Source organism: Lithobates pipiens, unplaced genomic scaffold (assembly GCF_037356315.1).
Source record: "Lithobates pipiens isolate NorthernLeopardFrog02 unplaced genomic scaffold, aLitPip1_a1.2 Scaffold_10, whole genome shotgun sequence".
Classification (NCBI taxonomy): Eukaryota; Metazoa; Chordata; class Amphibia; order Anura; family Ranidae; genus Lithobates; species Lithobates pipiens.
The window spans coordinates 227464479-227482128 of record NW_027507686.1 but is presented as its reverse complement, the minus strand read 5'-3'; the positions used below and the strand labels follow the sequence as shown (position 1 = coordinate 227482128).

The window sequence follows — 17650 nt, the reverse complement described above, 5'->3', positions numbered from 1 at the left end:
GGTGGTGTAAAGGTGTGGGGGATATTTTCTTGGCACACTTTGGGCCACTTGGTACCAACTGAGCATCATTTAAAAGCCATGGCCTACCCAAGTATTGTTGCTGACCATGTCCATCCCTTTATGACTACAATGTACACATCTTCTGATGGCTCCTTCCAGCAGGATAATACACCATGTCACAAAGCTCAAGTCATCTCACCACTTGGTTTCTTGAACATGACAATGAGGTCACTGTACTCCAATGGCCTCCACAGTCACCACATCTCAATCCAATAGAGCTCCTTTGGGATGTGGTGGAAGGATAGATTTGTATCATAGATGTGCAGCCGACAAATCTGCAGCAACTGTGTGATGCCATCATGCCGATATGGACCAAAATCTGAGGAATGTTTTCAATACCTTGTTGAATCTAACAAAGAATTAAAGCAGTTCTGAAGGCAAAAGGGGGTTCAACCCGGTACTAGCCAGGTGTACCTAAAAAAGTGGCAGATAAGCGTATGCTTCCCAGCACAGTTTTATGTTAAAGCTGAACTTATTTTTACCATGCAGTGGGGCTGTGCCCGCACTGCGCATGTTTACTGCACATTTTGGTCTAGAGGCTCAGAGAACCGAGATATTTTCACCTAATCCTGATACCCTCAGCTCAAGACTGGTGCCTTGGGCTCCTCAGAACAGTCCACCGCTGGACGTGGGGGAGCGCCGTTTTCGTGAGCATCGAAGTAAGAGTATAGGTACTGTGTTCCCCCCTAGACCAAATAAGTAGTTGACTTATGCAATGCGGGTATAGCCGCAGGGTATAGGAATAAAAAAAAAAAAAAAAAAAAAAAAAAAGTAACATCAATGAAAGCAATTCAAATGTATATTTTAGCCTCCTGTTAAAAATTGTGAGTACAAACCCATAATATTACCTGTCTTACTGCAGATTCTTTATTAGCGATTTCGTTTTCAAGTTTGTCATTGAGGTCGTGCACAGATGTGGCTTCACGCTGTGCGGCGAGGTAGCGTTTTTCTAGAGTGGTTATTCTTTCCTCCATGTCTTCTTTCTGAGCCATAGCCTAAATTACAGACAGAATTATAAACATTAGGCTCTATACATGCCAGGAACTAAATAGTTGAGTAAGAGTATGAGTGAATAGTAACCAGTCCAAGATAAATAGATGACATATATAGCAATATATGGCTAAGAAAGCCTGTGAAGGTTGGTGCACAGGGCTTCAATGCATTCTGAGTCGCTTACCTGGAATTAGTTTAAGGTATTCAGATTTTTCAACATGGGTGTTCTAGGTCAGTGGCTCAGAAGTAATTCGGTTAGACATATAAGCAAGTCCACTTTTCCTAAAGAGACAATGGCAGCCCCAATATTTCTCTTATGACAGCGATTCTTTAAAGCATGAGCTGAACCCAAAAGTTGTATAAAAATACAACAAGGGCTTTTATTTATTATATATTTTTTGTTTATAGTGGCTAGTGTAAGCATCTGAATTTATTTTTTTAAATACTTCTTGTAATTATCTGTACAGCAGCATTTAGGCTGGAAGAGGAAGCAAGAGGAGCCAACCAGGTATGCTGCATGCACATGTGCTAGCAAGAAAAAGGTGCAGTGAAATCAGTATTATGCGGATCCTTAAAAGTATACCTAAAGGCGAAAATGTTTCTTATTATTTTATTTTGGATAGAGTGGAGAGGGATTAGAACACCTGTCAGGTTTTGATTGCTGTCTCTGCCCCTGTTAGGGAGATTCACCTTCTCTATTTGTTCTGTTTACCATTATCATTGAAAGTGAAAAAATAAAAATAAAATTGGGGTGTCCCCAGAAAAGTAAGAGGGGAAATCTTCCAATTCAGACACTAGTTCTGGTGACCTGGGGGGCCCAATGAATGCCCATAATGTGTAGGGAACTTACCTTCACTTTCTGTTTTGGCTATGAAACAGGAAGTGAAGGTAAATCCCCACAATAGTACACAGAAGGCTGAACAAAAAAAAAAAACACAAAGGAAAAAAAAAAACTGACAGGGGTTTAAAGTGTTACTAAACCCAGGAACCTGCATTCAATATACCTGGTCTAGCACAGCACACAGAATATGGAAATGCAATACTTTTAGTAAATACTAACTGCTAAATACCTTTTCTCATCAGCAGTATATAGCAGTCCTGTTATTTCTATCAGTGTCCAGTCAAGCATCGGTTAAAGCTTGTAGGAGTTTTCTGACTGTCCTAAGACTGCAAGATGCCCAGACCGCAAGATGCCCAGACCCTCTGTCTGGACAGTGCTGATTGGCCATGTGCCGATTACATGCATCCTCCCAAGAAAAAAAAATTCTCTAGCAAAAAGACAACAAACTGCATGTGCAGCCTGACTCCATAACACTGTTATCAAGAAATTATTAGGGGACAGTGGAAGGAGGAGAGGATCAGAGAAGACAGGATCCAATAGTCTTTTTACATAATGCAAAGGAATAAGCCCTTTCTACAGCAAGTATAACAAGCATGCTTTACTGCATATACAGACTGATGTTACTGTTGGTTTCATAACACTTTAACCCTCCCTTATGCAACCTAAATGAAAAAATATGTCTATAGTTCTACATTAATCTCCAACTACATGCTCAGGAGAGGCAGGTGACCAGAATCTGTTGCTTAACTGCAATCAACAATCTGGCTCTGCAGTTTGGATGGGATGTAAACCCCAGAGCTGCCGAGAAAAAAAAAAAAATCTTTGGCAGGTAAAAGAGCAATGAAACCATACCATAAACTGTCAGAAGTGGCCCAATGCATTATTTTAGCATTAGTTAGCTGGAATTGGAGCCTACTTATGTTTTGAGAAAATAAATTGAATATAAATAGATTTTATGTATAAAACGCTACACAGAAAAATATTTTATTTAAAAAAAAAACACACATCAGTTGCCATAAACCCACAACCATACAAAAAAAAAAAAAATAGTGGTGCACATTTATGCCAGCATGCATATCACTAGCTGGTAAACAACCAAGCTAAATTTTTACCTCAAAAGGTATTTTCCTGTGTACAAAACTACCTCATTAGGGAGGTTGGGAGGGGTCATAGTGTCAAAGTTTATGGCAGGGATATGCAATTAGTGGACCTCCAGCTGTTGCAGAACTACAAGTCCAATGGTGCACTAGCAGGACAGTGAAAAAAAGTCCTGCTAGCAGCATCTTTGGAGCAGCGAAGGAGCGGTGTATTCACCGCTCCTACCCATTGAAATCAATGGGGCAGCGCGGCTATACCACCGGCAAAGCTGAGCTTTGCGGGTGGGGTTAATCCTTTCCCAGCCGCTAGCGGCCAAATACCGCCGCTAGCTAAAACGATGGTAAAGCGGCGCCCCAGTGTGAAAGGGGCCTTAGTGAACACATGTTGTGTCTTCTTCCCAGAGAAAAATACTCCACTCTTCAATATCACGCTTTATTCATGTCACCAGTTTTTGGCAGCACCTATATGTGTGTGCGAATATATATTCAAGGCTGAAGCACATGAAGGACAAAATTAGAACCAAAATATCTGATGAGCCCATTGAGAATTTATTGCGAATTGCTACTGCATCCATTGAACCAGATAGAAATGCGTTAGTTTATCAAAAACAGTGTCAAATATCACACTAGTTTTAGGTTGCTCTCTTTTACAACAAAAAAAGGTACAAAAAAAAAAAGTTTCATTACTTAGATAGGTTTATTATCTAGATCTGTGATCATCTTGACTTTCTGCACATCAGCTATCCTTAGTGTATTTTATGTGCAGCCCAAGACAGTTCCTCTTCTTTCAATGTGGCCCAGGAAGGTCAAAGGGTTGGACACCCCTGGGTTAGACAATTTCAAAATTAGAGGGTCAACGTCTTTTGCATTTATTTCAGCCTTCTATAGGCCACAATTTCTTCCTCTTAGGAACTTCTCTTCCATTCTACCACAGGCCCAATCTGTACACTCACCTCTCGTACGTCCCGTTGAAGTTTCGTGTTCATCTCCTCTGATTTGATGAGATCTTTCCTTGCGGTGTCAAGATCTTCCTCCAGCTCAGTGACCCGGTTGGACAGGATAGCTAGACGTTCCTTCATCTGGCTCTGCTCCTTGTTTTGTTTATCGATCACATCCTGGAGCTCCATCACTTTCGACAGGTCCTCGTTGTGATTTAAAGAGTCATCGGATGATCTCTGTCATATACAAACAAAATTTTGACATTTGTCTCAAAACTCAAAACGATCACCTATATAAACAAATATATGCAACGTTACAGCACATTCATGAGAGTTAGAGAACAGTTTGCTATCAAGTCTTATCAAGAGCCCTTGGCGTACATGCTCTTAGATCTAAAAACAGTTATAAAAAAAAGAAAACAAGACTTTAAAACACTTTTGGTACTCTTTAAAGGGACAACTATGGACTTTTCACAGGGAATTGAAACAATTCTAATCCTTCCCTCATCAACAAGCAAACATGATATATACTGGTTGTAAATTATAGGAAATAAATAGATTTTCACACTGTGAAATGTCTAACAACTAGGTTGAAAGATAACAGAAGCCTACATATCATCTTCCCACTGCCGGGGTAAACCCTATTGCCACAAAATCTACAGTAGATCGAAGAACTAGTTGACCGATGGCTCTCACCTTCCCATTAGTGTGTGGTGCATTTTCTTGATCATGGTTCTGGTCCCTGGTCACATCATTATAGATCTTCTTTTGATTGTTCTGTTCTCGAGTAATCATAAGCTGCCAAGGTAATACAGTTTAATCAGAAAAGCCATTTCAGTGCCAACTACAAAGTGTTATGTGGTTAAAGGTACTGAAGGCAGAGATGTCAGCATCACAACTCACCTCTTTGTGTGTTACCGCCAACTCTTCTTCTAACAGGCTACATCTCTCCAGAGCCACTCGTAACCGTTCTCTCACCTAAGCACAAGATACTGGCTTCAGGATTACAGATGTCAGTCATTACATAATATGGTGACTAGTTTGGGAAGACAAAACACTGTACATTGAGAGCCTCCCATAATCTATTTCAGTAAGGCATATTCTAAGCTACCACCTGTCCAAAGAACACAGCAGATGCAGCCACATAATAGATCACCGTTCCTCTACCAATGGAATGTCCAACACCAAGGAGAACTACTGCCTTCTGGAGTAGGCTCATCAATACAACAGGGGGTTTTAGGAAATAATATATCACAGATAAAAACGGATCAGGATAGGCATTTTGTAAATAACTAAAAGCATAATGAACTGTACACCAGTGCAGTACATTAGGGTTTGCACTCAACTTGTGTGTTGTCCTGTAACCCAATACCGAGAGCTGCATTACAGCAGCCTACTAATGTGAATGGGCCACTTAACACACTACCATGGACCAAAAAAGGCACCACTGCACATCTTCCTCAGTACAGGTAGCCTTTCCAAGACATTGCCTCAGAGGAACATACAGCAAAATTCCATGAGTCAAGTTCAAACTGACCCAGGAGTCATCTTAAAATTGCCAGTAGCTTGTGATCGCAGGCATCTCTAAGCTAAAAATCCAAGTTTACCTACTTCATTGAGCACTTGGAAATGTCAAAACCTATGGCATGCTTTAGGTGAATTTTGACCATCTTTATACATGAAATCTTGGATCCTTTCACCCCAGTGCATTGCTGTTGGTCATTATGGCCATTCCTCATAATTGCATATCAATATTAAGGCATGAGAGGCAAACCCCAGCTCTTCTCTGTTGCTGCTGGTTGATATTTGAAAAAAATAAATGTCACGTGTTGCATGGCTTAAAGCGGAGGTCCACCCTAAAATGGACCTCCGCTCATCGGAATCCCCCCCCCCCTCCGGCGCCACAATTGGCACCTTTCAGGGGGGAGGGGGGTGCAGTTACCTGGATAATCCAGGTAACTGCACCCACTTCCGGGATAGCTGTCTGCGGAAAGGGGCGTAGATTACGCCCCTTTCCGCAACTGCCCGCCCCTTTGCGCAAGTGCCCCGCTGCCTGCTGGGAAACACACAGTTCCCAGAGGCAGCGGGGACTGTCCGGATTGCGCCGCGCGGCTCGCGCATGCACAGTAGGGAAACGGGAAATGAAGCCGAAAGGCTCCATTTCCTGATTCCCATACCCAAGATGGCGGCAGCAGGACCCGACAGACGACCTAGCGATCGGCTTCGGGTGCCGACATCGCTGGCGCGCTGGACAGGTAAGTGTCACTATTTTAAAAGTCAGCAGCTGCAGTATTTGTAGCTGCTGGCTTTTAAAAAAAAAAAAAAAAAACGCGGAGTCCCGGTGGACTCCCGCTTCAAGTGCATAGTTTCACTGTTTTAAAATTACCACAGTCTGGCTTTCCCCAAAGATGGCACAAAGCTCTGCTACTTACTAGCTATGAAATATACCAATGGTCTCAAAACTGTGGCTCGAAGGCCGATGCAGCCTCTTGCTTGCCTTTGTCTGGCCCTTGGGGCACTTTATCTCCTACCGACACTGACAAGGGGACACCATTAATCCCATTGACACCAATGATAGGACGTCGTTTACTCCCACCAGGACAATTTCTACTCCCAATGACCACAGCCCGACCCCCTAAATCTGGAGGAACAGTAAACTGGCATTTTGTTTATAAAGTCTGAAGACCCCTGGTACATACAATGGCTCCAGGCACCTGCCATAGGCAATACAGGGTAATTTTAATTTGCCATTTATAAATCAGCCCTCCATATTTTCTATGAATTGAATATTGACTGGAATGGCATAGAATGAAATGACAATTAGGCAATTACAGTTGACAGGCAATTTTAATAATAGTGCTGCAAAGCATTCTGTAAATGCACACGGGGAGATCATGCCGTCTACCCAACCATCCTCTCACCTTGTCCATTCACAGAATGCCTTGTATTGAGTGAACAAAACACACCAATCTTTGGGTGAATGAATTAGGGGAAATAAGGAGAGAGAACAACTCGGATTAAACAGATTTGTACAGTAAAGCGTCAGCATTGGAGAGGAGGTAACTTGTTTTTACAAAGCATACGTCATAACAGCTTTTCCCTAGAGTCCCCCTTTAATACCACCTTTCAAAAGCAAAACTCTCCAAAAACAATTTCTGTGCCCTCAGCTAAAGCATACCACCCCAGCTGTCACCCATCTGATCACAGCAGCAGGAATATAAAGCATCACAGTAGAATACAGAAAGCTGTCACTCAAACTAGTTTTTCAGCTTCATTAAAGTATTAGGTAGGGCAAGTCACACGTGTATGGCTCTAGGGATCAGTCACACTCATTACCTTTTCATCTAAAGCTTTGTGATGTTCAAAGAGGGACTTTAGTGCTTTTAAAACTTCGACTTCACTCGACACTCCGGCTGGAGACTGAGCCTGCCGCTTCACCACTGTCATTCGCAAGGAGCGCTCATGCCGAGAAACCAGACACTCCAGATGTTCCAAGAGGAGCTATAGGAGAGCATCACACAATGAGGACAAACCACAACATTTCTACGCCCACCCTGAATAATATTAGCAGCTAATAAGTAACAGAACAAGTTGGAAAAATTAGCTTGGATTTCTCTGTAAAATGTCAAATTTTTCTTGTCCATTTGTGGTAATCTTATAATACTGACAGTTCATCCATTAAATGTATAAGTTTGTCGAGCAATCCCAACCCAGACAATTCAGCTAAAGTTTAACAAACAGCAAAACTTTAAAAATTGTATTTATTATTTTCTTCTTCTGGATTTGGATATAGTGTGGGAAGGGGTGCACTTTACCTGTATATAAATCTATTGGGAACTATTTCAAGAGTGGCATTAAAATAACAAAAAACTGTTACATTTTGCTTATGGGTCCAAGTGGTGGGTTAAAAAAAAAAAAAAAAAAAGAAAAATGTAAGAAAACACTTAAAGTATAAATAAAGCCTTTATTTGGATAGAGTGGTGTGTGGTTAGAACCACTGCCAGGTTTTTATTGCTTTGTCTCCATTAGGCATATATTTACACGCTCCAACTGTCCTGATCAATGATTTCACCATGATTGAAAGTGAGAGTAAGGGCCGGTTCACACTGGGGGCGATGCGAGGCGACATGACTTGCCATGCCGCGATCTGACAAGTCGCCCCCGTTCTGTACAATGGAACCGTTCTGAGAGGAGCGACTCAAGTCGCTCCGACTCAGAAAAAAAGGTTCCTGTACTACTTTTGGGCGACCTCGGGGCGACTTGCATTGACTTCTATACAGAAGTCATTTGCAAGTCGCCGCTGAGGTCGCGGCGAGGCAAGTCGGTGTCGCCTCGCATCGCCCCCTGTGTGAACCGGCCCCAAGTAGAAAATTGCCACCAGGACCACAGACAGAGGGGAATTCCTCCAACAGAGACACTGGTGACAACTCTTCAAACACTGGAAAGATATCCCCTTACTACCTGCTGAGAAAATGAACCCTACTCTACTCCATCCTAAAATAAAAAAAAATAAAAAGAAGTTTAGGCTTCAGATACACTTTAGAACACAGGAAATGTTTCTTCGTCCAACCCAAGCGAGTTTGAGGTCGCTGTACGAAACTATGATGTAGTAAAGCGATTTACCCTGCTGTGCTAATGTGTTCTGACAGAACACACTGGTCAGGGATTGCAGCCATTGGCTGCAAGTGCTGATCAGATGCCGATCGGCTGCTGGTTTTCCAGCATGCTCGTTTGACGGGAGACCGGTTTCTGTCAGACAAGGAGTCGCATATCGTTTGTTCCGTTTGTGCCATAGCTTCACCACAGGCTTCCTATGGGGCAGCTATAGCAGAGCAATGGGCAGCATCGCCTATTTAAGATTCCCGTGGAGTACCGCCCCACGATGATGACTGTCCATTCATAAATTCAGTAATAAATGATCCGCCAGCCATACGGGGCTGTACGATAGATCTGCTGACTGCTAGTGAGCATCCACTGCATTGACAGGTATATCACACAGCCCTGCAGCGCTGACTGATCGTTTACTATTGTGAATGAATGCAGCAGGGCTGTGTGAGGCATCTGCCATTGTAGAGGAGGTTTACTAGCTGTCAACAGAACAATAAGGCTGGATTCACACCTATGCATTTTTTGTGCATTTTGCAGATTTGCACTATAGTCAATTCAACATGGTTTCCTATGAAATACGTTCTGTAGTGCAAATCTGTAAAAAGCACAAAAAATGCAAAGGTGTGAATCCAGCCTAACACTTCCCTGATGTGCCAATTGTTTACTGTTGAATTTGTAGAGAACTGTCAGAGCCAAACAGGTTTACTAGCAGTCACCAGCACTATCACACAAACCCGCAGAACTGACTGATCATCTTCCAGATGCTAGTGAAGATACAAGGCACTGGCAAATCTATCACACAGACCCACAATGCTGACTGGTCTTTCATTGGGCTCTGTGCTAAGAATGTAGCAAACCCCACCCACAGTGCATAGTCCAGCGTGCGCTGCTAGAAACAAGTGCTGTCAATTAACCCTTAGATGGATATTAATGGGATTGAATGCAACTTTATCACTACATCTTTGGGCACACTATAAACAGACTGTGGATTGCCTACTACTTTAACACAATATAATTAAGGGTTTTTTTGGTCACTAATGATGTCTCTGCACAATTTACATAAAAAATGCCACAGAAGAAAGAATTTACAGTGGTCTTAATATAAGGCAGGGGCAAAACCTCTGATGAGAAAGCTACTCTGAGGTCCTGAAATATAAGAATCCAAGACAAAAAATAAAAAAAAGATCAAAATCATGATCCAGCAACCTTTCAAGCATCCTGGTAAGTCTATGGAGACAGACCCATTATGCTCTATGGCTGATGCATGTTATTTATAGCTAAAGAGAAGCACACAGACAGGCTGTAAACACACCTGGCACAGAACAGGAAGTGGTCTGCATACTTATGTATAGGATATATGAGTATATAGGAATTTTAAGGAAGGGTGGAGGGGGGTCTGAAGGAACAGCAGTACATGGAGGACATAGTCATGCTCTTTTTAGAAGTGTGTTTTAGATGGACAGGACTGTGCAATTCCGTAGACCGTTTACCTTATAAAGCTGCTCTTCCATAGTGTTAATGCTATATAGCACAGCAGTGACTTCATTGTTGTAATATGCTTATATCACGACAATCATTACTGACAGCAAGAGTTTCAGGTATTTTTGCCAACTGCATCCAAGAGGTTTGAGACATTTTGTATGGGTACCGGATACACTTACCCGAGTATTGTTTCTTTCAGCCTTCAGCTCGGCTATTTCTTCCTCCCGTTCTAGAAGTTGCTCCCGGCAGATATTGAGCTCCTTAGTAAGTGCTGCAAACTCCTTCGGGAAGAAAGAATAACTTTTATTAAAAACACTTTAGACTCTTCAATGCCGCCCTAATGTAATTCACTTTGTTCTGAAACACTTCCAGTGCTGTTATAATAGAAGGCAGTTTCTTATTCCTGCTAAGATTTGATGGAGATCAGAATTGCTTAGAGAGAAGTCTATAAATTTATTTTCATTGAGCATATATTGCAGTTATCAGGGTTATGATTACCATGAAGTCATTTAATGCGAAATTTGTATACGCTTGCTGCATCAGGTCTTTTTTGTTTTACAAATAGACTTGCCTATTAGCGGGTACCCACATTTTATCATTTTGCTGCCTTGATTAGAATAAAACCACATTTGTACAGGGAAATAAAAGAGAACACTGGGAGAGATTTACTAAAACTGTGCGTAGTAACCAATCAGCTTTTGGATTTTATTGTCAGAGCTTAAAGTGATTGTAAAGCTTTGTTTTTGTTTTTTTAATGACAATCATATGATACCTCCACTGTGCAGCTCTCCTTGCACACAGAAAGGGCTTTCCCGGGGGGTTATCTTCCGGGCAGTCCAGCATTTGCATCCATAGACCCGATCTGCCTTGGGCCCCATGCTGAATGGCTCCTTTGCTTTGGGGGGGGGGGGGGGATGTTGCTCATTCAGCGTGGGTGCCATTCACAGAAACCACAGTGAAGTCCCTGTCCGTAAGAGGGGGCGGGGTCACCCAGGGATGTCACCGTGTGGCCCCGCCCTCAGTTATAAAAGAACTGTCAACAGCGAAGACTCGTGACGCGGCCCACGGTCGTGGTTTTTTTGTTCTTTTTTTTTGGGTCCGTCGGAGCAAGAGAAGAAGATGATGAATGCAATTCGTGGGACATTTTTAGTTTTTTCTTTTTTAATAATAAGACTCGTCCCAAGCCGTGTCTTGTCATTTTTACCATTTTGACATTTTGTGTGAAATGGTAGGGGTACATTTGTACCCTGTTACCATTTCACATGGCAGGGGCTGGATCTGGGGTCCCCTTGTTAAAGGGGGCTTCCAGATTCCGATAAGCCCCCCGCCCGCACACCCCACAGCCACCGGGCAACATGGGGACAAGGCACCCTCCCCATGTTGAGGGCATGTGGCCTGGTATGGTTCAGGAGGGGGGAAGTCTCGTCCCTCCCCCTCTTTTCCTGTGGCCTGCCAGGTTGTGTGCTTGGATAAGGGTCTGGTATGGATTTTCTTTTGGGGGGGGGGGGCGATTTTTTTTTATTTTGGCACGGGGTTCTCCTTAATATCCATACCAGACCTGAAGGGGCTGGTATAGAATTTGGGGGGACCCCCCACAGTTTTTTACATTTTGGTTTGGGGTTCCACTTAATATTCCTACCAGACCCAAAGGGACTGGTAATGGACTGGGGGGATCCCATGCCGTTTTTTTTTTCAGTGACTTCTTTTATCTGTATTGCCGGGACGGACAATTCATTATAGCCGCGAGTACTTCTAAATGACTTTTTTTCCTTTAGAAATGTCATTTTGTGCAGGGACTCTTGTAAACACGGGAAACTTGCGCAACTTTACAGGCATACTATTGACACCCCCCAGGTACGAAATTTAAAAGGGATTTCACTTTTGTTTCACTTTAAGCATTATTAAAATCAGTGCTCCTGAAAAAACGTCCATTTTTAAAACTTTTTTTTTGCATTGATACATTTCCCCTGGGGCAGGACCCAGGTCCACAAAACACTTTTTATGACAATACCATGCATATAAGCCTTTAAAATTAGCACTTTTGATTTCTCCCATAGACTATTAAAGGGTGTTTCATGGCTTTCGAATTTGCCGTGAACACCCCCATTTGTTCGCTATTTGGAACAGGCGAACATCGGGCTCATCCCTATAGCTCAGCTGAGGAGGAGGAGGAAGAATTGCACCAGGTTTTTTATTTTTATTTTTAGGATTCATGTACACAACCGTTAACCTCGCCTGGAAATTTTTTTTTTTTTGTTAACATGAAAAATGTCTGTACAAGAAATGCTGCTAAATGTGAGTTACCACGTTTAGCAGTGTTTACAAGCTTTGGCGTTTCTAATGCCCCTGAACAACCATTCTGAATGCTTTTTTTTCCGTTCCAAAAAATGCTCTTAGTGCCGGTTCACACTAGCGCGATGCCAGACATCGAATGTAATTCGCAGCGCACTGCTGTTCACATTACATGCGATGTCTGTGCGGTGCGATGTCAGCCATACAGATAGTATGGCTGATATTGCACCGCATTCGGTACAAACACGCACAGGAGCCTTTTTTCTGTTCGGACCAGAATCGGATAGCATGTATGTTCACACATATGCGATCCGATTCATGTCCGAACTGTCAGTTCGCAGTGTGATATGCGAGCTGAAACGGGGGTGTCGTTAACATACAATGACACTTCCCCAGCAGTTCGCATATGGCAGTGTGAACTGCCGTGCGTGTCGAGTGCGATGTGGGAACTCGCAGTTGATTCGCAGGGTTCTCGCATCGCACTAGTGTGAACCGGTGTTGTGCCATATAGTGTCCGGTCATCATATAGCGAGCAGTCGAAGCTTCGAAAAATCTCCGAAGTTGAACGGCGCCTGCGCCGTGAGTGGAGGTGGTGGCCCCACCATCCAAGCGAACATAGGGTTGTGAATATTAGAGGGCCCCTTGCGGGTGAGCTTCGCTCGCCGTGCTTCGGGCTCGGCCTCGCTGCGCTCGGTTCTTTTATATTCCTACTCTATGTCCACTTGGATAGTGGGGATGGAACCTGGACTCACGGCACAGGCGCCGTTCATCCTCAGCAATTTTCGTAATCTGTGTTGCTGTGTACTGCGCATGCGCAGTACACAGCGGACACTATCGGATGGGGGACTTTATATGACAAGACACCGGCACTTAAACTGCCTAGAAATGACTATAAACAACCTTGTGCACATGTACTGATAAGATAACAGAGGAGAGTTCAGTAAACTGTCCATTTTGTTTGGATAGATTGGAGACCCCTGCTCTAGCTCACTGCATGGTGTGGGAATGGCTGTTGAACTTATAGGGACCATCACAAAAATAGTATTTAACACATTTAACGCTTTTTTTTTTGCGCAACGCTAGTCTATAATTTAAAAAGGTCCAAATATCACATACTAACACACACAAACACTAGGGCCAATTTAGATATTAGACAGCAGCCAATTAACCTAAGAGCCCATTCACACAGGGGCAACTCCTGATCCGACTTCAGGTCGCCCCTAGTCGCCTCAGGTCGCCTCAGGTCGGACAACATTTAAAAAGCAATGTAAGTGAATGAGAGCCGTCTTAATGCACACTACTGAAGTCGCTCCGACTTCAAAAAAGGTTCCTGTACTACTTCTATCCGACTTGTAGGCGACAGGTACCCATTGATTTCAATGGAGGTCGCCTCCAAGTCGGATCTCCGTCTATACGGAGGCGACTTTGACAGAATTATCAGCTCTCAAGAGGGAACTCCACGCCAAATTTCTGAAAAAAATTTGGCGTGGGTTCCCCCTCCGAGAGCATACCAGGCCCTTAGGTCTGGTATGGATTCCAAGGGGAACCCCCTACGCCGAAAAAACGGCGTGGGGGTCCCCCCCAGATCCACACCAGACCCTTATCCGAGCACGCTACCCGGCCGGCCAGGAAAGGGGGTGGGGACGAGCGGGCGGCCCCCCCCCTCCTGAGCCGTACCAGGCCGCGTGCCCTCAACATGGCGGGGTGCCTTGGGGGAGGGGGGGGCGTGCGGCCCCCCCACCCCAAAGCACCTTGTCCCCATGTCGATGAGGACAAGGGCCTCTTCCCGACAACCCTGGCCGTTGGTTGTCGGGGTCTGCGGGCGGGGGGCTTATCGGAATCCGGGAGCCCCCTTTAATAAGGGGGCCCCCGGATACCGGCCCCCCACCCTATGTGAATGAGTATGGGGTACAATGTACCCCTACCCATTCACCTGTGAAATAAAGTACAAAAAAAAACACAACACAGAGAAAAAATATTTTATTGCACAGCTCCGGGGGTCTTCCGTCTTCGGGGGTCTTGTCCCCCTCTTCGGTTCTTCTGCCGGGCCACCGCGCCTTCTTATAGCTCTTTTGCAGGCGGTGGCCCGGTCTTCTGTCGCCGTCTTCCGTTCTTCTGCCGCCGCCTTCGGTTCTTCTGCCGGGCCACCGCGCCTTCTTATAGCTCTTTTACAGGCGGTGGCCCGGTCTTCCGTCGCCGCCGCCGCCTTCCGTTCTTCTTCTTCTTCTTCTTCTCCTGGAGATGTTGACTCGACGAGCTCTCCGGCCACAATGCCAGTGACGCGCTCCGCTGCCTCTTATATAGGGACAATGGGGCGGTGTCACATGGGTTGATGTCACATGGGTTGGTCACATGGGTTGATGTCACACGGTGACCCCGCCCCCTTACCATGTGACATCAACCCATGTGACCAACCCATGTGACATCAACCCATGTGACACCGCCCCATTGTCCCTATATAAGAGGCAGCGGAGCGCGTCCCTGGCATTGTGGCCGGAGAGCTCGTCGAGTCAACATCTCCAGGAGAAGAAGAAGAACGGAAGGCGGCGGCGGAAGACCGGGCCACCGCCTGTAAAAGAGCTATAAGAAGGCGCGGTGGCCCGGCAGAAGAACCGAAGGCGGCGACAGAAGAACGGAAGACGGCGGCGACAGAAGACCGGGCCACCGCCTGCAAAAGAGCTACAAGAAGGCGCGGTGGCCCGGCAGAAGAACCGAAGAGGGGGGACAAGACCCCCGAAGTCGGGAGAAGAGGCCGGCGGCGGGGAGGAAGAAAGCCGGACTCCTCCGCTAGCAAAAGAGCTACACACAGATAGCGGAGGAGTCCGGCGAGAAGACCCCCGAAGACGGAAGACCCCCGGAGCTGTGCAATAAAATATTTTTTCTCTGTGTTGTGTTTTTTTTGTACTTTATTTCACAGGTGAATGGGTAGGGGTACATTGTACCCCATACTCATTCACATAGGGTGGGGGGCCGGTATCCGGGGGCCCCCTTATTAAAGGGGGCTCCCGGATTCCGATAAGCCCCCCGCCCGCAGACCCCGACAACCAACGGCCAGGGTTGTCGGGAAGAGGCCCTTGTCCTCATCGACATGGGGACAAGGTGCTTTGGGGTGGGGGGGCAGCACGCCCCCCCCCTCCCCCAAGGCACCCCCCCATGTTGAGGGCACGCGGCCTGGTACGGCTCAGGAGGGGGGGGGCCGCCCGCTCGTCCCCACCCCCTTTCCTGGCCGGCCGGGTAGCGTGCTCGGATAAGGGTCTGGTGTGGATCTGGGGGGGACCCCCACGCCGTTTTTTCGGCGTAGGGGGTTCCCCTTGGAATCCATACCAGACCTAAGGGCCTGGTATGCTCTCGGAGGGGGAACCCACGCCAATTTTTTTTCAGAAATTTGGCGTGGAGTTTCCCCTTGAGCTCATTCTCTGCTTGGCCGCGGCAAAAGTCGCCTGGCCTGGGGCGACTTGTAAGTCGTCCCAAGTCGCGCTTGAAGTCATCACAAGTCGTTTTGAAGTCGTCCTAGTCGCCGCTGTCAAGTCGTGTCCAAGTAGCCTGACTCAAGTCGCCTACAAGTCGTGTTGCCCCTGTGTGAATGGGCTCTAAGGATTTGTCTACTGAGTGTGGGAGGCACCTGCAAAATTAACCCCATGCAAGCACAGGGAGAACATGCAGACTCCATGCAGATAATGTCCTGGACAGGATCTGAACAAAAGGCCCCAGAGCCACACAGATGTGCTAAACCACTGTGACAATGAAACAGGGCTGGACGAAGTCCAGGTGGAAGAAGGCCAGGGCTGCAGTAGTGCACTATCTGGTACTTGTATTTATCTTCATTTACCCATTACTGCTAACAACAACTGTACACAACCTAATAACAGTCCTTGTGGAAGTCCCTATAATGGTTTACAGTTTCACCTTTCCACTGTAGCCGTAAATTCCTTGCTTACTTGGGCTGGTTAATGATTACAAAGATCAATATCGAATCTTAATGGGTGGAAGTCAGCAGATATCTTCCCACTTGGAACTACTTGAGGGACAAAGCAGTTTTCATATTAATGTGTAGATACGGAGGGCCCGGGGCCTGTGTAGCCATGTGACTAAAACAAACTGTAACTACAGAAAAGGAATGACAATCTGTCTTGCTCCGGAGTTCATTTCTAGCAGACTGAACCTCAGAGGAACACAAAGAGTATAGTAAAGGAATTCCAGGAGACAACGCCGGCCAGTGACCTTTCAGCCTCAGTTCCAAAACGTATAGAGCAATAGAGGATGATGGGCTGCAGCTGACGCCAAGCCAGGCTCACAGGCTAGCAGCATGGGAAACTACCAACGTGATGAGTTTGGCAGAAAGAAAAGGACGTACCTCTAGATAAATCCTTTCTAACAAGACATGCAAAGTGCAAGACCCTAGATTCCGCTAATCCAAAATCCTAATAAATGAGTTTACAACAGCTTAAAAGGAAAACATACTCTGCAGTGTAATGGGAGTTTCAGTCTTTAAAGCATAAATGAATTGGGAAGAAAAGAACTATAAAGTGCTATATGCTTAAAAAAAAAAAAAAAATATTGATACAGCAAAGTATATGGTTACACCTATTTATTGCCAAACGAGATTGTAATGTTACAAATATCACTGTAAGGTGTTTGAAACCTTGTGTGCCTACAATGTCACAGAATACAGACATCTAGGGGTCAATTCACTAATGTTTACCGTATGCAATAAGGGTATCACATTACTCATTTGCATAAATCACATGCAGAAAACAAAGTACAATTCACCCAAAAAAAAAAACAAAAAAAAAAAAAAAAGAAGAAGAAGTGCAACCCCCCCCCAACTAGATCAGGCCACATGCCTTTAACATGGGTGGGGGTGTGCTTTGGGGCAGGAGGCCCCCCCCCCACTCCATGCTGATGGGGACAAGGGCCTCATCCCCCACGACTGTGGTCAGTGACTGTGGGCAGGGGGCCCATCGGAATCTGGAAGCCCCCTTTAGAAAAGCGGCCTTCAGATGTACGGCACCCACAGAGCAGTGGTGTGAAGAGTCCCATAGGATTTAAAGAGGGTTGTGTTTTTGTTGCATTTTAGCAAGCAGAAAATGCATCAGTGTGAAAGCAGCCCAAGGGTGAATATTTTAAAGAATTATGGGGTTTGGTTTATTTTGGCCCATTCATACTTACCTAGGTGGATGCTGCATCTGTCCCCCACCGCCTCTGCAATCAGAACCGATCGATTCTCACAGATCCTCGAGCAGAGGAGAGCTGCCGATTGACAGTCAGCAGCTCTCCTCTGCTCCTCCTCACTCACTGGGGCGCTGAGCTGTGGAGGGTCGGAAAGTGGCCATCTCAGT

At 45.4% G+C, this 17650-nt stretch overlaps 1 protein-coding gene across 15 annotated transcripts in view; it reads right to left on the bottom strand.

Moving 5' to 3' along the window:
* PPFIA1 (PPFI scaffold protein A1) overlaps positions 1 to 17650 on the bottom strand; it is a 200309-nt gene that overhangs the window by 110631 nt on the left and 72028 nt on the right. For all 15 annotated transcript variants that reach the window (XM_077462434.1, XM_077462339.1, XM_077462331.1 and 12 more), the window contains exons 3-8: positions 10199 to 10300; positions 7266 to 7430; positions 4833 to 4907; positions 4626 to 4727; positions 3945 to 4166; positions 909 to 1055 (exon numbers count right to left, since the gene is read on the bottom strand). In XM_077462434.1, the coding sequence (XP_077318560.1) occupies positions 909 to 1055; positions 3945 to 4166; positions 4626 to 4727; positions 4833 to 4907; positions 7266 to 7430; positions 10199 to 10300 (813 nt within the window). The remainder of the gene's footprint in view (positions 1 to 908; positions 1056 to 3944; positions 4167 to 4625; positions 4728 to 4832; positions 4908 to 7265; positions 7431 to 10198; positions 10301 to 17650) is intronic.